General features: G+C 53.1%; 1 protein-coding gene and 1 non-coding gene across 2 annotated transcripts in view; both read left to right on the top strand.

Moving 5' to 3' along the window:
* VAC14 (Vac14, PIKFYVE complex component) overlaps positions 1-21,617 on the top strand; it is a 57,662-nt gene that overhangs the window by 8,295 nt on the left and 27,750 nt on the right. Inside the window, exons 10-13 of the mRNA XM_017824487.1 lie at positions 1,952-2,006; positions 8,161-8,305; positions 8,602-8,667; positions 17,996-18,149. Of these exons, the coding sequence (XP_017679976.1) occupies positions 1,952-2,006; positions 8,161-8,305; positions 8,602-8,667; positions 17,996-18,149 (420 nt within the window). The remainder of the gene's footprint in view (positions 1-1,951; positions 2,007-8,160; positions 8,306-8,601; positions 8,668-17,995; positions 18,150-21,617) is intronic.
* Positions 883-953, top strand: TRNAG-GCC. Its single transcript has one exon. It is a non-coding gene; the product is annotated as a tRNA-Gly (tRNA).

Genomic DNA, 21,617 nt, shown 5'->3' with positions numbered 1-21,617 from the left:
GGTCAAGGGAAGGTTCTCAAGAGAAGTTCCTGAGTTGGTTTGGTGTCTTGAAGCAACTCAGGACATGTGGGACCTCTCTGCTTTCTTTGGACCTCTCTGCTTTCTGTTTCGCAGATCTCTGCTGAGAGAGACCCATTTGGTGCAGTCTTCTTAAGAGGGTCATTGGTCCAGCCTGGAGCCCAGGTGGTGCTGCAGTGCTGTGTTCCCTCATGAGCATCCCCATCCCCTCACCACCCTCCACTTCGACTTAGTCATTAAGTTGACCTGGAAAAGATCATTTATAGTTCGAGAGCAGCTATTGTCATCCAAAGGAGAGCTTGGAGAGCTGTGTTTGTCCTGGGGGTGCATCAACATGAACATGAAGGGTGTTGATGGTGGAGAAAGGTAAAGAAAGGGAAGGAGAAGGATTTTGGATCCTTTCCAAATTCATGGTGCTCTCCAGACCATCCTGTGGATATTGTTGCAGTCCTAAAATTTCTAGAACACAAAGGGCAAACGTTTGTAAGCAGACTGGAAGAGCTGGAAGAGGGTTCAGTGGAAAAGAAACTAAGCAGTCCCAGTGCACCAATGCCTGGAAGCAGCAGTGGCTTCAGCCCTCTGGCATCCCTTGGGTGCCGTTGTCCTGGCATGACTAAACACTGCTTCTGGCACAGCACGTCTTCGTTGTGCAGGTGTGTGAATTATGTGTGCGACAGTTAAATCACGTGAGCTCAGCCGTGCTGGTTTGGGGCTGCACCTTCCGCCCCGTGCTCTTCTGTAACGCACCCGCCAGCAGAGAACCCTGCAGTGAGAGGGAGCAGGGGGGTGGAATTGAGACGGAAGGGTTTCCGTGTCCTGCTGCCCACGGGCAGGCAGGAGCAGGCTGGGGCAGCTCCCAGGGCAGCATTGGTGGTTCAGTGGTAGAATTCTCGCCTGCCACGCGGGAGGCCCGGGTTCGATTCCCGGCCAATGCAACGCTTGTTTTTCCTCCTTTTTTGCTTTGATTTCTGTCCATAACGTGGACCCAGGCACCTCATAATCTCAGCCTAAAGAAGCACCTTAATCTTCAACAAAAGTGCAAAAGCCTTCACTGCCAAATGCCATGCAGGGTCTCCTTTTGGAAGGGATAAAGCAGAAAATGTGCTGCCATAGCACAGCAGCAAAAACTTTTCTTTTTTACTCCTCATTTGTCCCGAGAATACCTCCTTGTATTAAAATCTGTCGCAGAAGAGCTTTAAAACATCAACAGGAAACTTAATTGCTTTAATCTCGACCCCTCTGGGGTTAAATTTCACCTTGAAGCAGGCAGGATCAGAAAAAGCTGTGATGCTTTTCCCTCAGAAACTCTCAGCCCTGCTCCCTGGGAGTGCTGATGTGGCGGTGGCGCTGTCTGTGCGAGTAGAGGCTGTTGACACAAGGGGGCACAAAGAGTCAAGTTCATCCTGCAGTGCTTTGTCACTGTGCTTGTAAGACCCAGTTTTAGCACCAAGCAGAGGCTGAAAAGCTGTTTGGGTGTCTTGGCTTCCACATGGAGTCAGGCTATGGCCAGGTGGAGATGTCCTGGGTTGGATTCCACTGTGTGTGTGGTATCTCAAAGTGTTGAAATCAGGACAGTTGAAGGCAGCTCTGCAGTTCTGGGCTACTTTCAGAATGATTGAAACCATTAGAAGGATGTGTCTGAGTCTTTGTTACAGAAGAGGAAACCCAGTTTGGGGCAGAGGTTTGAAGCTGTGCCACCTGCATTTTGCTGGGTAGGTGCAGTCCTGTACCAGCTTCTCTGGCAGCAGAGAAGAGCTTGACAAGAAGTGTAAAATGCTCACTGCAGGCAGAAGTGATTCTTTGGGTCCCCAGACCCTCAAACAATGGCTTGTGATGTCTTTGCAGAAGGTCATGCAGCTCTCCAGCCTCCTAGTCCTGCTGTCCAACTTCCCTGCCATCCCACTAACTGTGTCTCCTCTTCTCCTGCCCCCAGGGTCTTTGGATGCATCTGGTGACTCCAGCAACAGCAGTGTCTTCACAGTGACCAGGTAGGGTCTGTTTGTTGCTTCAGAGGGGCTTGACAAGAAGGGAAGGCTTCTCAGGGTACAGACAAGGACTGACAGATGCAGACAGAGCTGTGAGGAAGGGTGGGCTGAGCTGGGAAGCAGTTGGGGTCTCCTGGGTCCCAGTAGGGTGGATGCCTGGGGATGCTCTAGGGGTTGACTGCTTCTCTTTAATGCTTTTGCACCAAAATGTCTTGAGTTTGTCGTAAACCGAGGTGGTTTTTCTCCCAAAGAGACCTTGCAAAGCCCCCCAGTGAGGCAGCGAGTGTCTGTGCACTGAGGAATCTGCACCTCACCTGTCCTCAAGCCTCCATGGTTGTGCATTCCCCCTAAAACACAGGGTGAAGTTGGAGAGGAGGTTGTCTCATTTATGGCTCTTTTAGCTTGGCCAGTACAGAAGGCATTTGGTTCCCTTCTACCTTTGCAATGGAATGGTGGGAGAGGAACTGTGTGCTCGTCTTCTGGAGGCACAGAGGCCTCACAGGACTGTGGCACATGAACGGTCTGGGGCTGGCAGGAGAGCCTGGGGGGCACTGACCCTGCTCCAGGCTACAGCACCACGGGGGTGTGGGGCTGGATCTGAGGCCACAGAGGTGAGTGGTCTTGCACCCCTGGCAGCCTTGCGTGGCATTAGTCAGCCCTGCACCAGTTCTGTGCCCAGCACGCTCTCTTTCAGTGTCTCATCTAAATCATGTCTCCTGCAAATACCTTTCCTCCCATCCAGCTGTCTGAATTTGGGGACAAATCCATCTGCTCTAATAGCATTTTTTCTTTCCTCCTGCTGCTGCAGTTCCTTTACTCAGAGGTCGTGATTTCCAGCACTTTTATTGTGCTGATGCTTATTTTTATTTGTTGTTGTGATCCCCAAAATAGGATGTGTTGCTTTAGCTGCATCCTACCAGTGTGATGCCCATTGTGACACGTCCCAGAGCAATGCAAGCATCAGCTTTTCAGGTTGATGGTGTGTACCCTCCATTCCTTTTTTGCATTTCTGTACAGCCCAGCTACTCCCTGGTCTTAATGATGCCCTTAATTTTTTCTCTCCTGGAAGTACAGGTCATTTAATTTGCACCTAGATGTTGGTTTATGGCTCTTGAATGATTTTCCTGGCTTTTTTGTCATTGCTGGGTCCTGACCCTGCTCAGCCCTAAAAGTTTAGTAGGTGCAGAAGGGGATGTGCCTAGGGCTGAAATGGAGAAGGGGGTGGGGAAGAAAAAGAAGAGGCAATAAGTCAGGAGGACAAGTGATAACTGTGGCTGTGTGCTGAAGAGCTTGCACCTGGGGGAGAGAGGGAGTGAAAACTGAAGGGGGACAGAAACAGGGGGGAGCTGGGGTGTGTCATCCCAATGTCACAGAGAGACAGAAGGAGAAGGCTGCCCAAACTGAAGTAGTCTGCCAGCAACTCCAGCACCAGGGAAAGCCATCTGGGACAGCAAGAAGGACCCTCCACATCTCTGAGAGACCTGGCTTTGCAGAGAGACTTCTTCTTGAGCCCCTCCTAAGCCCTTTTAAACAGGAGACTCCAGGTTTTATCATGGGGTTTACCTACCCTGAAGCCCGTTTCCCCACCCAGTGTGACCTCTCTGCTTGATCCAGTGACGGAACTTGAATTGTTTTTGCCATGGCATCCGTTGTGGGGGACTGGCATGGGTTTGGGGGGGCTGTACGTGGCTGGTGGGAGCCCTGGATGTCTGCCTGGTGCTCTGTGCATTGCTCAGACTGTCTGGCTTGGCCCTGGAGCCGGAGGAAGGCAAGAGCTGGCACCCGCAGCCGTTTGCAGCCGTAACTCACGCCGGGGAGCGGCGGCTGCGCCGAGCGCCCACTGGGTGTCAAGGCAGGACCGCGGGAAGCCCCTGAGTCACCGTGGAAAGCTGGAAAGCTGCAAAGGGAGGAAGTTGCAGCTGCCTTTTAAGATGAAGTCACTCTCTGCTTCTGTTTTTGTTCGTTTCCCTCCCCCCCTCCTCGCTTCCCCCGGTCTCCCCTGGCGAGCCAGTGATGGAGCATGGCCCGGTGCCAAGCATCCAGCTCTCACGCCCCCTCCTCCTGCCCTCCCCGCAGCCGGCTGCAGAGGGATAGCACTGCAGCAGCAGGGAAAGGAGCACCTCGGGCAGTGGGGGCGGAGGAGCTCGTGCCCTGGCGTCTGCAGAGGCACATCTTCCGTGAAGATGCCATCCCAGAAGATGATGAGGCCTGAGTGCTCGATACATGGATGCTGGGCACATTCCTGTGGCCACGAGCTGACACACACACACACATACCCCCCCACTCCTGAAACGTGATCCAAAATGCTTCCCAAGTGTTTGCCAGCTTCACTTGGAGGGAGTTTCCTGGTGGCATCTACTAGGAAATGGGGACCATGTCTGTGCCAAGACGGAAGTGGCTCCTGGGAGAGCCTGACTGTACAGGGCTGGAGGGGTTTTGGGGTTCCCCATCCAGATGGGGGTCCCCGCTTCCAGCTTCTGCAAAAACTGTCATTGAAGGTGGACCAGAACCATGTTTCAGAGGCACTGGAGCCTTCCTGTGGCCTGGCTGACCATGCTGCTGCTGCAATCACTGGTGTGAGACTGGATCAGGAAGGGGAGGTGGAAGCGTGGCTGCTGGAGCAGAGCCCGGGCTTCCTTCCGTCGGTCTGAGCTGCTGCAGGAGAAGATGCAGATGTCTGTCCTGTGTCAATGGACCAAAACAGCTGGAAAGTGCTTTTTAAGCTCTTGTAACTGCATCGGTGTTTCGATACAAGACCTGGACTGTTTGAGATGACTTCCTGGTGGTGTTCCTGGGCAGATGGTCAGGCAGAGCTGGAAGCAGTCGGGGTTGGGCAGGGTGGGTGATGGGACCACAGTCCCTCACCAAACTAGGTAAGGGACACGGAATCTGCAGAAGAGCCTTTGTGGTCCTTCCTGATGGAAGGAAGGCTTCGTGTTTTGGGTGGTGTTCAGCAGCACATGGACACGTAAAGCTGTGTGTTGCTCTGCAGAAAGGGCAAGAGGCTGCCACGTGGCTGAACTGCCCAAGGCTGTGCTTTAACCAGGCTTTTAAATGTGGTAGTTATGGCTCACTACAAAGCTAAAATTGCTGGTGCTTGTCTCATGCTGGAAGTTGCTGTACCCCCATTCCAAGTGCCTGACACACCTTTAGGGTGGAGCTGGGAATCTCTGGAGGTGAGGAATGCTTGAGTGGATGATAGGGATGGTGCTGGGTGCCACACAGCACCCAGAAATGCTTGGTTGAAGGCAGCATAATGGCTTTCTTTGAGCTCAGGCAGCAAACATTTTCCAACAGCTTGTCTTGTGTAGCTTTAAGGTTCAGGGTGTCCTTTTGGGGTGGCTCCTCCCAGCCCTCCTTTCCATTCTGGAGTGAGGAGATGTCTTCCCTTTGCTGCTCTCACTGCATGCTTGGGTGAGTGAGCTGGAGGGGGACCTCGGGCACGCTGTCCCAGCCCTTGTCAGGGTGATCTACAGCTCACTGGACTGGATGCCTCTGCCTAGATCTCTTAGCCTCATCGCTTCCCTGGGAGATCTTGGAAACTGCAGCAAGCAGAAGGAGGCCAAGAGCGCTGAAATGAGAGTGATGGAGGACAAGAAAGCGACAGCTTGTGGGACCGAGAGCAGAGAGGAGCTATTTACCTCCTGGCCGCTGGCTCGAGCCCGTTGAGCAGCACAGCTGCCAGCCCGTATGGGAGCTGCCCTTGTGACTTGGACCACAATGAAAGAACCTGGATATTTCCACCCTTGGCAAGGCCGCTTTGCTGGGCTCGCCTAAAGGCTAGAGCCTGGCCTGGGCCTTAACCTTGTCTGAAAACGGGGTCAGGAAAGCAGCTGGGCCAGGCAGGAGGCCAGGAGGGAGATGACAGCTCAGGCATTGGCAGAGGAAAGGTGACCGCTGAGGAGAGGGTTGGCAGAAGCCCTTGAAGGAAGGGGAGAAATGAGAAAATGAGTTGATAAGGGACATGGGGTGAAAAACATTGCTTTGGGTTGAATGCATGGTAAAGTAAGCTCTGTTCCCGTGCTGGAGGGTGCTTTCTGAGATGGGGGTATGCGCTGGGGGGTGGGTCTTCTGCCCCACCGCTGAGCGTGAGCAAAGGGCACCAATATCCAGAGGTGAGAGCCTGGCACAGCCCCCATCATCGCTCAGTCTGCCCTAAAAACATGTTCTGGCTGTCACAGGCAAACCACGGAGGCGGTGCCAGGGCCACGTTCATCCTCCAGAGGAGAATCTGGGGTAGTGGGTTAGATGGAAGTGATTGCATCTGACATCTGCCCTGCCGCAGATGCCGGCGCTGGGAGCCGGCGTGGCAGGCCCAGAGGATCACATTAATGCAATGCCATTACTGCTGCTCCTACTCCACGCTTCCCGGGGATTAAGGAGAGCCAGGGCGAGCTGGGAGCCCACGTTGGAGCTGCAGCAACCCCTGGAAAGGCAGCAACCCCTGGTAATCCAAGGTTGCTCTGTCTCAGAGGCAGAGGAGCGTGGGAGGTGGGAGATTTTTATCCCAATTTCCGATTTTTTCATTGGACCTTTTCAGGGTGGTGCCCTGGTTTTGTGCTGAGTAAACGAGCTGCTGCTCTGCTGGCAACCCCCCTAAAAGGTTTATCTCGGCAGATGCGGGCAGAGGAGAGCCGGAAAGGAGCTTTTCCCAGCTGCCATCCCTCCTGGTGGGAGCTGAGCCTGGCAGAGCTGCAGGGCAGTGATACACGGCATGGCTGGGGGCTGGCTGGCTCCAGGTCAGCCTGGTGCTCCCAGCCACCTCCTGGGGTCCACTCAGGTGGGTTTTGGTTTGAGCCACCCCTGCTCTCCCCAGGTGCTGCATCACAAGCAGGTATTCCATGCACACAAAAACCATGGAGAAGGGGTTTTCACGAGCGATTTTGGCACAAAACAGGCTAGAAATTGTTTCTGTGCTGGTAGAAGTCCAGTATGAGTGGACTGACAGTGCTGTGCTAAACCACGGCCCCCTGCATCCTCCCCACCTGCCTTACAGCACCACGGAGCTGGTGGGTGTGACAGCATCGAAGCCACTTCCAAAAGGAACAGCTTCTCATGCCGATTCTCTGAGCTGTCCTTTCAGCCTCTTCCCTCTGAAAAATGCATTACCCTGAGGTTTCTTTTTCCCCTTCCTGAGCAGGCGAAGTGTATTTTTGCGTGGAGATGTCGGGTCAAGGATTCATTCTCCTCTTCACATACAGCCCTGTGCTGGGGGCATGGCAGGCTGCACTGCTGCCGGGGGAGATGGTTTTGCTGGAGAACCAGATACAGGGCTCTTTCAGGGCTGGCTTAAATGGCCTGGGAGGCTGCTCCCTTGGACATCTCCCTTCCCAACTCTCCGTGCTGTGGGTCCCTCCTTCCCCTCAGTTCCACACGTCTGAGCGTTTGGCCCTTGGCTGTTGTTTTCAATATCAAAGCGAAATGCAGTTTTCAGCCCCCAGCATCTGTTACGTGAGGCAGATCAAGCAGGCAGATCCCTGCAGGGCCGTGAGGGGCTGCAGCCTCCTCGTCTCGCCCTTACAACGTGTGTCCTGGGGAAGATCAAATCCTATTAAGCTGCAGCTCTACTTGCAAATTATACCGTGAGAAATCCGCCCCCTTAGGATTTCTTATCAAACGAGATGCACGGCCTCTCTGCACACACTGGAAAAATCGGCAAGAGCCTGGTCCAGCCTTGAATAATTCAGTAGCTTGGGTAGGACAGGCATGACTATACTCTTCAGTGCAGCTTCATCTTGCTGGTCTCCTCCAACCATCTTGGTTCCAACCATCATCTCTCCTTAATCGAGACTCCTGTGACAGGTATTTCCCATGTCCCCACTGTCAAGGAGGTGGGAAATCATCAGGTAGGTTTCAGGACCACAAACAGGACACAAAAATGTTGTAACATGACCTCTTCTGCCTGGGGGTCTCCTGTTCCTGTGCAAGTCCCAACTATTTTGTGGTGAGGCACTGGCAGGGGTTGCCCAGAGCAGCTGTGGATGCCCCATTTCTGGACACGTTCAAGGCCTGGCAGGACTGGGCTCTGAGCAACCTGGTCGAGCGAGGGTTTGAGCTGAGATGTTTGATGCAGTCTTTGATGTGCTGTAGACCTCCCAACCATGGGAGGAATGAGTTGGACATTGCAGCACTGAACCAAACTCTCTTTTCCGTGCAGCTGTGAGAGGATCCAGGTGACCTTGAACCTGGATGGAATAGTTCAGGTGCTGGACTGCCACCTTCACGACACATCCATTGGGATGATGACCAGAATTGCAGTCCTGAAATGGCTCTACCACTTGTACATCAAGACTCCTCGTAAGGTAGGTTGGGGACTTGGCATTTTGAGCCTGCTTCTTCCCTTGGGCCTGAGCTTGTGCACTCCCAGCCTGCTCCGTGCCCTTGAATGGGCTATAATTGTCTTGGGAGCAGTGGGAACACGTGTCCACCTGCCTTTTTGGAGAAGGCTTTGGCTGCTGGATACCCCGTAGCTTGAGGAAGAAGAGCTCTCCAGCTCAGGTGGAAAATGCTGGTGAAACTTTCTGCAGCCTCCCCTGGGGCAGGTGGTTCTGTGGCAGGGAGTGACCAGGACTGATGCCAGCTGCCTTTCTGCTCCTAGATGTTCCGGCACACCGACAGCCTCTTCCCCATCCTGCTGCGGACCCTCTCAGATGAGTCGGATGAGGTAAGTGCTGCAGCTGCTGCAGAAGTCCTGCTGGGAGCTTACTGTCTCCACATCTAGCTGGGCTTTGGGTTTTTTGGTTGAACTGAGGTATTTTGTGAGGCTTGGCCAGTGTTGGGACTGGGCCAAACTGAAGATCCAGCTGGAAGCCCTGCTGTCTTGGAGGCCCTCTGATGTATAAACCTTCTTTTCTACCTCTGAGAGTTGACCCTTCAAAGCCAGCTCCTAAGAATCCTTTTTGCCTGCCTGGGAAAGCAGCTGGTGCTTCAGACCCCAGGGCTGGTGTCTTTCCCATGGGGCTGGATCATGATCAGATCCTTGGTGAATGGGAATTCAGTTGCCTTTCACCAACCTCTGTGAAGATGCAAAAGGGGGATTGTGTTCAGCCAGCACTGCCAGATCCAAGCCATGAGGCGATTAAGCAGCACCCACTGCTCAGAGGGCAGCAGCAGCATTGCCTGGTGGGGCTGCAGTAGATGCCCCATGGCATCAGATTGGCTGGGAACCACTCAGCTTGGGAGAGCAAAGAGAATCAGGCAGCAGAGAGTGAGACCATTTGCTCTGCCATCGCTCTTCATCTCCCATGCTGCTCCCTTCCTGAGGTGCTGCACTGTTTTCCTGTTTCCTTGTCTTTCTTCCTCACCCCTCTTCTCTGGTTCCAGTCATCTCAATTTTAGTAGTGTTGTTGTCTTCTCCCACTCTCAGTTGTTTGCTGGAGCATTTTAGTGCTTGGGTTGGAGGCTGACAGGCTGGCACACAGCCTGGTCCAGGCGCTCCTAGAGCTTCCACCAGCAGCTGGATACCTCTTGCCCAGAATTGCAAAGGATTCTGGCTGGTTTCTCAGCCAGGACCTTCCTCATGGAATAAAAATCACACGCTCTCTGCTGTGCCTTACATGCTCAGTGCACCAAACCCCAGTCCTACAATAAATCCCATGTGAGAGGAGGGAAGGGAATGAGCAAGTGAGGGAATGAGTTGCAAAGGCAAGCAACTGCCTGGCCATTTTCCATCCCCTGCTGCTTACGATGCAAACCTTTCCAAAAGAGTCCCCAAGCACACATCTGCCTTTGCAATGCTCTAGAAAGCCTGCATCTTGCAGATAGTCTCTCCAGCTTGGCAGGAGATCGCAGTGAGTCATGTTGCAATTACACTGCTTATTAATATTTGAAAAAAGCAGTGAAGAAAGGACCCTGGTGATGCATTTCCTCCATGTGACATAACTGGGAATGGCTCAAAAGTAATTTTAAGCTGATTTATTTAATCCTGGCTTCTATTTATTTAAATGTTTGGAGGTGGCTCTTTTTTTTTTTTTTAAGGAAATCCATAGACGAGTCAATCCATTAAACACCACCGCTCAGCTGGCTCTCAACCAGATTTGCTGCTCTCTGCAGAGGAAATAGAAATGACTGAAGTAGTAGAGGAGTTTTGAGCTGGACATTTTGGGGAATGATGAGAACACACTGAGCTATCTAACCTGCAGTGTCAGTGTCTATTAGGAAAGGAGATGTGGGGTTCTTGCCTAGTCAGTACAGTATTTGTGTGCATGGTTATGTTGTCCTAGAGCAGACTGTGATCCCCAGAAGCTCCTGGCTAATGGCCTGGGAATCACCTGGTTGGCATGGGGGCCTGTATGAGGTAACCATCAGCTCTGTGATGAGGAAGCATCTCCCTCCCCTTTCCAGGCAGGGCTGTGCATGTTGTGTGGTGTAACAGAAGGTGTACACATCTTCAGAGAGTTTTTTTTCTGTCTTCCTCCTGCGATGCCGCTCTCCCCACGGGAACCTGCTGGGCAGCAGTGTTGGCATCATCTTTTTTCCCAGCAAGCTTGAACGTCTTTCTGCAGTGGCTGTGGTTCCCCTTGCCCCTGTGCATGGTCTGGAGGCTACCTGTCACTCTCCTGATGTGCCCTGGAGCAGTTGTTTGTTACCAGCTCATCACCAAAGGACAGTCTGGCTTTGGAGGCTCAGTGCTAGTCCGTGTATCAGGCTGAAAGACTGTGCTCAGGTCTCTTATTTTTAAGATCTGGTCTTGCTGAGCTGCTCTGAGTCTCTCTGTGCACTTGCCATAAATAATCAAGCCTAAAGCAAGGAAAGACTCACGCTGGATGGAGCCGGATCCATGCCCTTTAAGGTCTCACGCCTGTTTTTATCGTTCAAGTAGCACAAGGTGTTGCACTTCCTCCACTGTGCTGAACAGGGGCCAGTGTCTCATGATGTATCTGCAGCCTCCTGAGTCATCTCTGCCTTCTCTCCTCTTCCCCTTCCTACCCACTCCTCTTGTGCCAGTAAATAAATGGTCAAGAGACCTAGTTAAGATTCACAGAGGCAGCACAGAGAAGTTGGAGCGAAGCTGAAACCAGCAGTTCCCTTTGATGTGTAGACAAGTCGGGATCCAGGATTCCCGGCTGTCGGATGCCGTGCTGCTGCACTGCGTCACCTCGTGCTTCCCCGGCAGGGGAAGGTTCTGTCCTGCATCTGAGATCTGCTTTTGAAGGCAGTCTATAAAAGCCCTGCTTAAAATTCGATGTGCTTAAAAACTTCCGTGCAGCTCCAAGACAGCAAGGTCCTGCTGGGAGTGGGTTTTCCTCCACTGGCTGCTTCATCTGTCAGTGTGAGTCTTGCAGCCCTCGTTGAAGAACTGATGTTAGAAAATGTGAAAAGTCAGAAAATGTTGTTTTCTGAGCAGTGGGTTGGACCTTTCCAGCTGCAGGGTAAAGGCACTGCTGCTGATAGGCACTGCTGAAAAGAAGACATGTTTTTAGGATTATCTTCTGTGAGTTTCTAGTGCAAAGACAGCTTTGGATGTAGCCTTTCAGTTCCCTGGATCCGGAATGGACCCAGGAGCTGAGCTCAGGTGAACTGAACAGGAGGTAAAGGCATCTCTGAGAAAACTGTGAAGCAGTGACGCTGCTGGATTTCTTTCTTTGCTTTTTTTTCATTTTTCCGGCTTCAAAATGAGGTTGTTTCTTTATGGCTGAACGTGTTCCTGTCTGCTTATCTGCTCTCCTCAATCTTGCTGGAGGTTGAAAGTTGTACTGGGACTTTTGTCTGAGTCATGGCAGGAATGACGTGTGAGGTGGAGCTGGTGTCTGATGTGAAGCAGGATAGACTCTGGCTTCCTCTCAGCTTTGCCAGCGTGAGAACCTGCATTGTGCAGTGGCCAGGCAAGGCTTTGAGTACAGAAGTAGTTCCTTCAGAAGTCTGCTCAGGAGTTGATGTCCTTCCCTAGAGAGGGTGAGCTCAGCGTGGGCTGCCACTGACTGCAAAGGGCAGGTTTAGGTAGGTATTAGGAAGAAATTCTTCCCTGTGAGGGTGGTGAGTCACTGGCACAGGTTGCCCAGAGAGGCTGTGGCTGCCCCATCACTGGAAGTGTTCGAGGCCAGGTTGGATGGGGCCCTGAGCACCCTGATCTGGTGGAAGGTGTCCATGCCCATGGCAGGGGAGTTAGAACCAGATGGTCTTTTAAGGTTCCTTCCTACTCGAACCATTCTCTGATTCTATGTACTGCAAAATCTGCATGACCTTCAACCCAACTTCTCCATGACAAGCTGAAACATCCTCCCCTCCCTTGGGTTTCCAGTATTAAAGTAGGTGAGAAGAAAGCCCAGGGGTGGTGGTATTCCCATGGCCATCTCTCTCCTTTGCTGTTGACTCCTCCAGCCCTCCTGCATGTCCTGCTGCAGCACTGCAGGGTTTCAAAGCCCAGGTCTCTGCCCTGCTCTGAACTCTGCTCTCACGGTAAATCCTGGCAAACTTCTCCCGTCGTGCCCGATTCCCAGGACAATGAAGCTGAACAAAAGCTTGTACCAAAGCCAATAGCTGTCTTAGCATGGTTTGGGTTGGAGCTTTGCTCTGTTGGGTTTAGGGCCCTTGTGCTCCAGCTCCCAGCCTTTCATCCACCAGGGCCGAAATACTTTGACCTGGTGCAAAGCAGAGGGTGTAAGCTAAGGACTGTAAAGAGGAGAACTCTAACATATGTGTGCCTGGCTTCTGTTTGAACTTTTTTTGGTGGTAAGGCTTCTCTGGAGAGAGTCTCAAAGCTACAAGGTACTGAAGCAGGGAGGCCACTGGTTTTCAAGAGGGAAGTTGCCCTGACAGTGAGCTTGGGAGTGAAATAATGGAGTATAGAAAGATGTATATAATTCCAGTTGGATGGTGGAAAATGTGGTCAGCCTGGATTACCACAGGTGGAAGCAGCCTGTAAGCAGAAGTGGGTTCTGAGGACTCGAGACATTACAAGGCCACTGGGTTGAACAACGGTCTGTGCATTGTGCAGTGCAGGAATAAGAAGTTTTGTGGTGGGAAGTGTGATCCATAGGGAACTTCTAGACTCAGCACCAGTTTCAGACTATAACTTCCTGGCTTACGTATACACATGGAGTTTATACCTACACTGAACAACAGCTGGGGCAAACTGGCAGCCTGGGCTCAAGGAGGTCCTTGTAGTGTTCCTGGATGAAGTCATGGAGCAGTCTAAAACCACAGAATACCTGTCTGCCATGGAGGACAGGCAATCCCTGCCCTGGGGAGCTGTCTCTGAGAGGGTCCAGGGTGGGATGGGGGCGTAGGATGCAGGATGTCGTGAGCTGGGCTTTGGGTGCCCTCCCTGGGTGTGGAGGGAGACAGGGTAGCAAATGAAAGCAAAGCCTTTACCTTCATAAGCTCTGGGACTCTGGATGTTAATTTGAAGGGTTTGCAGGCATCCAGCCTCCCACAGCATGGCCTGCAGGGATACCCCGGGGCTGTTCCAGCTTCTTCCAGCCCCGTCCTGCTGGCTGGACCTGTGTTGCCTCCTTCTCTGCTCTTTAATTCATGAAAGAACAGCACTTGGTGGCACTTGGATGTGGTTTAGTTGTGAGCACAGTGATGCTGGGTTGATGGTTGGACTCGATGATCTTAGAGGTATTTTTCAACCTTAAGGTTTCTACGAAATACCTCCTTGGCATCCCACCCTGTGACTGGCATCAGGTGGCCTGCTAAGCTCCCCATATGCCAATTAAACACAGTTAAAGAGGTGCTCTGAGCTGTGACAGTGCTCAGGGTGCTGCAGGCCTGGCCCTTGCAGCCCCAGCATAAGGGACAGCTGGGGGATTTGCAAAAGCAGGAGGATGGACAGGGAGTTTTCAGGTTCCAGCTTGGTTTGGGTTGGTTGTGGCTGTATTACCAAGTGCCCCCCCTCCACTGCCAGTTGTATTTCCTGGTGCTGTGAGCAACTGTTGGCATGACCTGGCAGGATTTGCCCTGGGGAGGAGAGGACAAGGCCCCAGCCCTGCTACCTCCCCTTTGCTCCCCACCCCCTCCTGGGAATGCAAAAAAAAAAAAAAAAATAGATCTTGGCCAGATCACAGGATAAAAGTTGCTGTGCTGGGGACCTGAAAAGAGGTTTGGTTACATTGCTGTGGGAAGATTAATGGTGAGTTTTCTTTTCTTTTTCTGTCTTTAAAGCTGGTGGAGGCTGGGGGGATGTAAGTTTGCTTTCCACACTGTGTGTGCCTGGGGCTCAGCCAGCTTTGCTGCTGGCCACTCCTGGCTCCAGGACTGCCTGCCCATGCTCACCTCCCTCCCCTGGCTACGGCTAAAAGGCTTGGAGGGAGAAGAAATAAAATAAATAAAGCCCTTTGGAGAAGCCTCAGTGCATGCTGAAGGGCTGCATTTTGAGTGGTGGAGCAGGAGGAAGCACCCAGCAGCATCCTTGGATTTTCCTGGTTCCCAATGGGTCGCTCCTCCACCTGCCTTTGCCTGTCCTGGAAATGCTGTGAGGTTTTCCACAGTCTCCCTGATTCTTGGTCCCCTTTGAAGAAGTGCTTTGCAGGCCTTAAACTTGTTTTCCAACTTGCTAGCATCTTGCTTCAGCTGAATTCCCATCTTCTCCCTGGTAAGAATAACCTTATCCCTGCTGTTGTGTGCCCCATTTCATTGTCCAGGGAATACCCACCCACTGGGACACACAGAGCTGCCTGTGAGCATCTCTCTGCTGCACAGAGGCATTTTAATATTTTATTTTCTTTTTTTTCCCCCAACTTTTCCGTAAATACCAGCAGGGAGAACACCTTCAGGAGCTTAGTCTGCATCCTTGCCCACTGTGTGTGTGCCCCAGGAGCTGCTGCCTAACCTGCCTGGTGTCCTGGTAGTCAGCATGTGCTGTGGGATCCTGAGCCTTGCCCTGGGGGGCCTGCAGCAGATTTGGGGTCACCTCCCCTCCCCCTGCCACGGGGGGCCAGCCCAGCGTTTTGACCAGGGGCAAATCCTCCCCCTCCTCCAGGAGCATCCAGGCACCGCTTCGCACGCACAGGGAGGTGCATCCCATCCATCCCATCCCGCACACACGTCCAGGGGCTGCTCTTCCCCCCGCGCCGCCGGCAGGGCCGGGCTCGGCTCCGTTCAACCAGAACGAGCAGCAAATTAACCTGACCTAGATCTGGAGGAGCCGACAGTTGTGTGTGCCCTCAAAATCCGCGCTCCGGAGGCAATGCAGGGAGAAATCTTGCTTATTCCCGGGAAGGAGAAATAGCTACTTATTTATAACTGTCAGAAAACCTGGTTCTGGTTACTCGGCCACCCGGAGCTCGCCGCTCTTCCATGCTGCTCTTCATCCCTGTGCTGGGAATGGCTTGTGACGTTGGACAGGTCTCCCCATCCATCACGATGCTGCTTCCCCTGCTCCTTCCTCACGTTCGCCCAGAGCGGGGCACACTGCCCTGTGTCTCATCACCACCGGGAAATCTTTCCCGAAATCCCCTTGGGACCAGAAAAAACCCCTTGGGGGCTGATCCTCCAGGCTGGCTGTCAGGATCACACCTTTGCCTGGCAGCTGGGAATGGCCCTGGCCCTCGTGCTCCAGCGCTGTGGGGTCCGACGGCCGCTGGGTTCCTGACGGATGGGACCAGCTCGCGCCTGGCGCAGCCGGTCGTTGCCATGGCAATGGCAGGATATTGCTTTCTTACAGCCTCCTGGCTCGCACAAAGCCGCCAGCTCCAGCTTTGCTCAGCACAGGGATGTGCAGTGCATACCAAGCGCTCCTGCCTTTCCTCCATCTCCAGCTGGGAACCCACTCCGGAGCATGCGGGGAAGAAGCAGCAGGAGCTGGAGATCCCTGCCTCTTTCCCACGGCTGGAAAACCCCAGGTCTTTGCAGCTGCCTGCTCTTCCAGTGCTGGTGCACCCATCCCTCCTGCTTCTTATTTCCTCCGTGGTTTTCAGTTGCAAAATTCATCCTATGCTGCTTTTTCTACCTCCTGCCTGTGACCTACACAGCTGGCCTGAGGGGACACTCCTTAACCTCTCCAGAGCTCGAGAGGTCCAGCCATGCCCTCCAGTGGCACAGGTCACTGCTGCCCAGGCTGTCCTGGCCAGAGCATCCCAAGCCCAAGCAGCATTTCAGAGATGGGGTTTGGCACACAGCTCTGGGCGGTTGGATTAAGGATCTGACCTCAAGACATGGCTCTTAAAAAACTCTGGGAAGCAGCAGGGTTGATTTGTGCCTGGCCTGGGGCCGTGGTCCTGTTTTCTGATGCCGCAGGAGTTGGTGGTGAAGACTAAGGTGGATGATGTGAGTGGGTGGGGATTAGGGCAGCAGCAGTGAGTGTCTGGGTCCTGCTGTACATCAACCACAGACGGCCTTGGCTCCTGGTTTAGTTGGGTTTGGCAAAATCTACCATGTGAACAGGAGTCCCAGCTCTCACTTGCCTGCCAGCCCCGGTAGCCAAGCCCTGAGTCCCTTTGCCAGTTTTAGCCAAAGACAGTGAGACTTGGAAACCTTTACAGGTGTTTATTTGCCCAGTTGTGAGCACCTGAGACCCAAATCAGTGCCTGTACGAAGGCTGCAAGTTCAGCTGAGCCACATGATTAGCCACTAGAGAATCTACAGAGCTTCAGGAGACCAGGCATCATGAGCTCTGCTCGGGGGCATCCTCAGCTTGAAACAAAATGCCACCAACATCACTTTGTCTGAGCCACTGAAAACCAGGCAGAGAGGGAGGACCAAGGTCTTCTGTCTGCCAGGGAGCAAAGACTCCTCACCATGGAAGAGGATGAAGGCTGGTGATGGCAGGGACCTCCCGTGCTGGCAACGAGCTCCCAGCCTTGGCAGCATCACGGAGGTGCTGAGTTCTTCAGGGACAGTAGTAAAAGTTGTTGTCTTATTTTTTTTCCTCCCCTGGGGAGCTGTGGGCTGAGACTTAATCATGTCTATAGGCACAGGGACTTCCCAAGCATGCTGAAGCCTCGTGGTGCCCATGGCAGGCTGCTTTCCCACCACAGCCTGGACACCACGCTGCCTGCTCCAAAGCTGCTGGGGGCTTGAAAATCAGCCTTAATTGCAAAAAAATCCCACTCAGCTTAGGATATCTGTGCAACAGGAAAAACCAGGAGCTCCTTTTTCTGATTTTCAGGCGTCGTCATATTTTCTAGCATGATCAAAAAAAGAGATGTAATTGGCTTTTTGTTTTTCTGGGGGTAAGGGTTTTCTCTGTTAGCTCAGAAACTAAAACTCTCATATAACTGCATCTCCTCAGAAAGATTCGTTGCGAGAACACAGGGAAAGCCTGGAATGCTGTGCTGGTGGGCAAGGGGTAGTCAGGGATGTGCTCTGCCAGATGTTGATGAGCTAGATGTGGCAGTCGACCCTTTTTGGCAGCCTTTCTGCTCCACACAGCCCCACTACACTCAGAGCTTCGGGGACAGCTGATGAAACATCTAGACCCAAGGACATTTGAACGAAGGGGGACCCAAAATAGCCTGAGACATGAGAAGGGTTGAGGACGGAAAAAAAAAAATCCACTCGGTAATAACTTCTCCAGAAATGCTATGTATAGACTAATTTGGTGACTTCTGGAAGGAAAGAGCTATGAAATCCGAATGGCAGCTCTGCCTCGATGTCACGAGCTGAGCCTTTCCTGGGATGCTGCCCTGCATGCAGGGGCTGGCTGGTGTATGCCCCAGAACATCCCTGTGCTCTTGCTGGGATTGTCCCAAATATTTCGTTATGAGAGGGAGTGGGGAAGCAAAACCCAGACCTCCCCGAAGTGGGACAAGGGGAAGGCAAGCCCTGCTCCTGATTGTGTAAATTTGGTTTAATTTCACATGCTCTCTTGGGACTCACAGAGCAGAAACGTGGGGAGTTTTCCCCTTTCCTGCCCTATCCCCTCTGCAAGAATTTGTAATTTCCACATGGAGCCTTACAGGTAGCTCTCTTTTCCCTACACCTTTCTTGATGTGCTGGGACGTGGTGTTTGCTACCCATCTCACCCTCTCTGGCCCTGGATTTGGAAAGGAAAGCTCCCTGTACCATCTGCCCTTGCATGTGCTCACTCTGCACCATCCCTGTCTCTGCAGGTTATCCTGAAGGACCTGGAGCTGCTGGCTGAGATTGCTTCTTCCCCAGCGGGACAGACGGAGGAGGGTCACGGTCCCTCGGATGGCTCCGACGTGCGACCCGGCCCAGCGGAGCTTCACGTCCCAGCCAGGGCTGGCCAGCTGAGCTCCTCTAGTGAGTGCCCCTGTGCCACAGCTCTGTGCCTCCCCACTCCAGGGCTCTCTCGATGTTCCATGGCACCGGTCAGGTTTGCTCAGGCAGAAGGGGAAGCTTCTCTTACAGTAAGAAATCAATATCTTCATCCCCACCCAGTACAGCCTGGGAACAGAGCCTGCCATGGCACAGACCAGGGCACTGCTTTTATTTTTATTGCTCTTCCCTCTAGTTCTTGCTTTGGGGATTTAGGGCTTGGTTTAGCAGCAGGATGCTGCAGAGGCCAGTGTGGAGGGAGGTCATTATTGTCCTATTTTTTACGAGACCTTGGGTGCCAGCCTCTTCTTTCCTTGTAAAAACCCTCAGCGCCCTAGAATCAGTGTGGGATGGGATGCTGGCTGCAAACCCAGGTCTCCAAAACATCCATAGATCTGCAGAGGGATCCCTGAGGGGTCTGTTCCTGTGATGTTGCCTGTTGAAGGCTGCCCTCATTGGCTGTGAACTGCTATGCAGCTCTGAGTGCCTGGCAAAACCTCAGGAGAGAGATGAAGAGGGACGATCCTATTTTCTGGGGACTTGGGGCATAAAAGAAAAACAACCTTTCATTCATTAGCCCAGCACATGGGGAAATTTTTTCCACCTTCCCTTGTCTGTGGCTCATCCTTCACAGTTCCTTGGCTGCTCCTTCCCCGTCTCTGCTGCTATTTAAGGGCCTCCCTGTTGTAGTCCCCAGGCCAGGTTGTCCCAGCCAAAAGCACGTTTCATGTGAGCTTTGGATTGCAACCCGAGCCCGGAGCCAAGCCTGCCTCTCCCTGCACAGGATGCAGCCACAGGGCCTTGCAAAATCACCACTGGAGAGGGAGGCTTCGCTTTCCCATCCCCAGGCTTTGTTTTCTCTGAAGATCCTGGATCGTTCACCCCTCCCTGGTCTTACGAATGTTTGCGCCAGCAACCGGCTCAGGTTTAGGGTTGCTCAGGGTGGGATTTTTTTTTTTTGTGGATCTACTTGTTTCCTGCTGGCAGCTTTATCTCTGCGGTGGAGAGGTGGGGGCTGCAGTGGTGGTGACCTCCCCAAGCCCTCTGCAAGTCTCATCCATCCTCCCACTGTCAGAAGTGAGACCGCCAGGGTGGAGCGGCTCCTGTGGCGCTGGCCAAGCAGCTGAGGAGCTGCAGTTCAGCTCACACTGATGGTTGTCTGAGGTTTCCTTCCTTCTGGATGATCTAAAAATAGCAGGCTGGATGGCGTGGATCCTAACGACTGCCGTGGCCCTTGTTAGCTCTCTGGAAGAGCAACTTGGCTTCGCTTATTCAAGTGTAACCTTTAAAAATAGTCTGACTCTGCCCTCCTGGAGTAGATCTGCTGCAGCCGGAGCTCCTGTTGCCCCAGCATGGGATAACTTGCCCCCATACAGGTCCTAATAGACTCTGGCTTCCTCACCTATTTTCCTCTTCCCTGTAATGTAACAGAAAATTGTTTCTTAAGAATTTATTTCGGGCTGAGCTTTGCAGGGTCGTTGGCTTTTACCCAAAGGCAGATGTTTTTGGGGAGGGGAAAAAGGAGCTGGGTTGTTGGCCTCGGACGTTTGTTATGGCCCCAGTCCCGTCTGGCTCTGACCACCCAAGGCTGAACCTGGATAGGCTGCTGGGGAGTTCCCCCAGGGAAATTGAGGGGTCACAGCTGGGCCAGGACCTTCCTGGATTACGCTTGGAAAAGCAGAGGCTCCTGGAAAACACTCCGTTTGTCAGAAGGTTGTTTTGGAGCAGGAGGGTGACTGGCGGAAATCCCCGTGTCTGTGCTTGGTCCTGGGGTGGTGATGCACAGTGAGAGCAAGTGAGCTGAAACTGCCCTTCCCAGGCAAAAATCACAAGGTGCTGTCACTAAAGAGAGGGTGTAGCCCTTCTCTGGAGTCACTGTTTCTGTACTGGGATGTATGGGAGGGTTCCCTAGGGTGCCTTGATTCAGAGAGCACTGAGGAGGAGTGCTTTTTGGGGGTGCCCAGCAACAGGACAAGGAGCAGTGGCCATAAACTAAAACACAGGAAGTTCCATCTCAACACAAGGAAGAGCTTCGTTACATTGAGGGTGGCAGAGCACTGGAACAGTCTGCCCAGGGAGGTCATGGAGTCTCTCTCTCTGGAGGCATTCAAAACCCACCTGGTTACTGTGTCACCTGCTCCAGGTGACCCTGCCTTGGCAGGGCGTTTGGACTGGATGATTTCCAGAGGTCTGTTCCAACCCTCACAATTCTGTGATTCTGTGATTCTGTTTTGGCAATAGGAAGGATGCTACTGCACCATCAGAGTGGGGGGCTGCAGGGCACCAGCGCTCATCCCCAGGGTTCAGTCTCTGTTCCCTTCATCCACGTTAGACCAAGATGCCACTGAAGCCAGCAGTGGGAGGAGAGCTGCTGAGCCATCTTGGCTTCCATCCTCTCCTACCCGAGGCCCTTCCAAGCGTGCAGTTGGTGGCTTTGCAGGTAAACGAGCAAGGTCACCCTTTGAAATCCTTGAGCTCACAGCAGGTTTCCATGCTGCAGTGTCCATCTTGGCTCTCCAGGCTTTGCCACCCAAGCAGTAAGGGCAGGAGTGGAGGTGGAAGGGGCCAGTGCCCCCAAGGTCTTCCCCCCGCTTCCTCTCTCCCTTTCTTCCCTCAGGATGTGTTTATGCAGTTGTTTCCCTGCCATTGAGTTCGGTTTCCTTCAGATGCTGGTTGATTAGTCAGGAAAGCCGTGTCCCACTTCCGCAGCCCGTTCCCAGCTCCAGTTTTTATTTAGCCGCTTTGTTCTCCTGTTACGTAAGGTCAGCTGCCCTCGACGCCTTCTCCAAACACTGTGAGCTGGGGCCAGCCCAGCTCAGCACTGGGGGACTTCCAGCATCCCCTCCCAACCTGCTGCAGCTGCCCTGGGAGAGGGTGGCTGGGTGCTGCCCTCCAGGAGTCTCTCCTTGGTCGTCTTGTGCCCACTTTTTCAGGAAGAAGGGCTGCAGGGCTGTGCCCAACGGCTCCCCAGTCTATGGGGTGATGGTGCAAATGATCTGATCTGGTCTGTACGATGGGAATCCAGCTACCTGCTTTGCTTTGGGAGTGTTTTGCCAACCTTGTGGAAGTTGAGACAAGTAGCAGATGACCCAGGAGTGGTTGTCACTGAGGCCAGCCGGTCCAGGGAGGTGATTCTGCCCCTTTACTCCATTCTGGTGAGACCCCACCTGGAGCACTGCATCCATAGCTGTGGGGTCCTCAGCACAGCAAGGACATGGACCTGTTATGGCAAGTCCAGAGGAGGCCATGTCAGATGCTGAAGCACCTCTGCTATGGAGACAGGCTGGGTGGTTCAGTCTGGAGAAAAGAAGACATTAGAGTCCAAGTAGACATTAGAGTCCTTTCCAGTTCCTGAAAGGGGCTCCAGAAGAGCTGGAGAGGGACTTTTGAAGAGGGCATGGAGTGACAGGACAAGGGGGAATGACTTCAAGCTGAAAGAGAGTAGATTTGGAT

This window comes from Lepidothrix coronata, unplaced genomic scaffold (genome assembly GCF_001604755.1).
Source record: "Lepidothrix coronata isolate B3197 unplaced genomic scaffold, Lepidothrix_coronata-1.0 Scaffold110, whole genome shotgun sequence".
Taxonomy (NCBI): Eukaryota; Metazoa; Chordata; class Aves; order Passeriformes; family Pipridae; genus Lepidothrix; species Lepidothrix coronata.
This window is presented reverse-complemented; position numbering and strand designations above follow the sequence as displayed.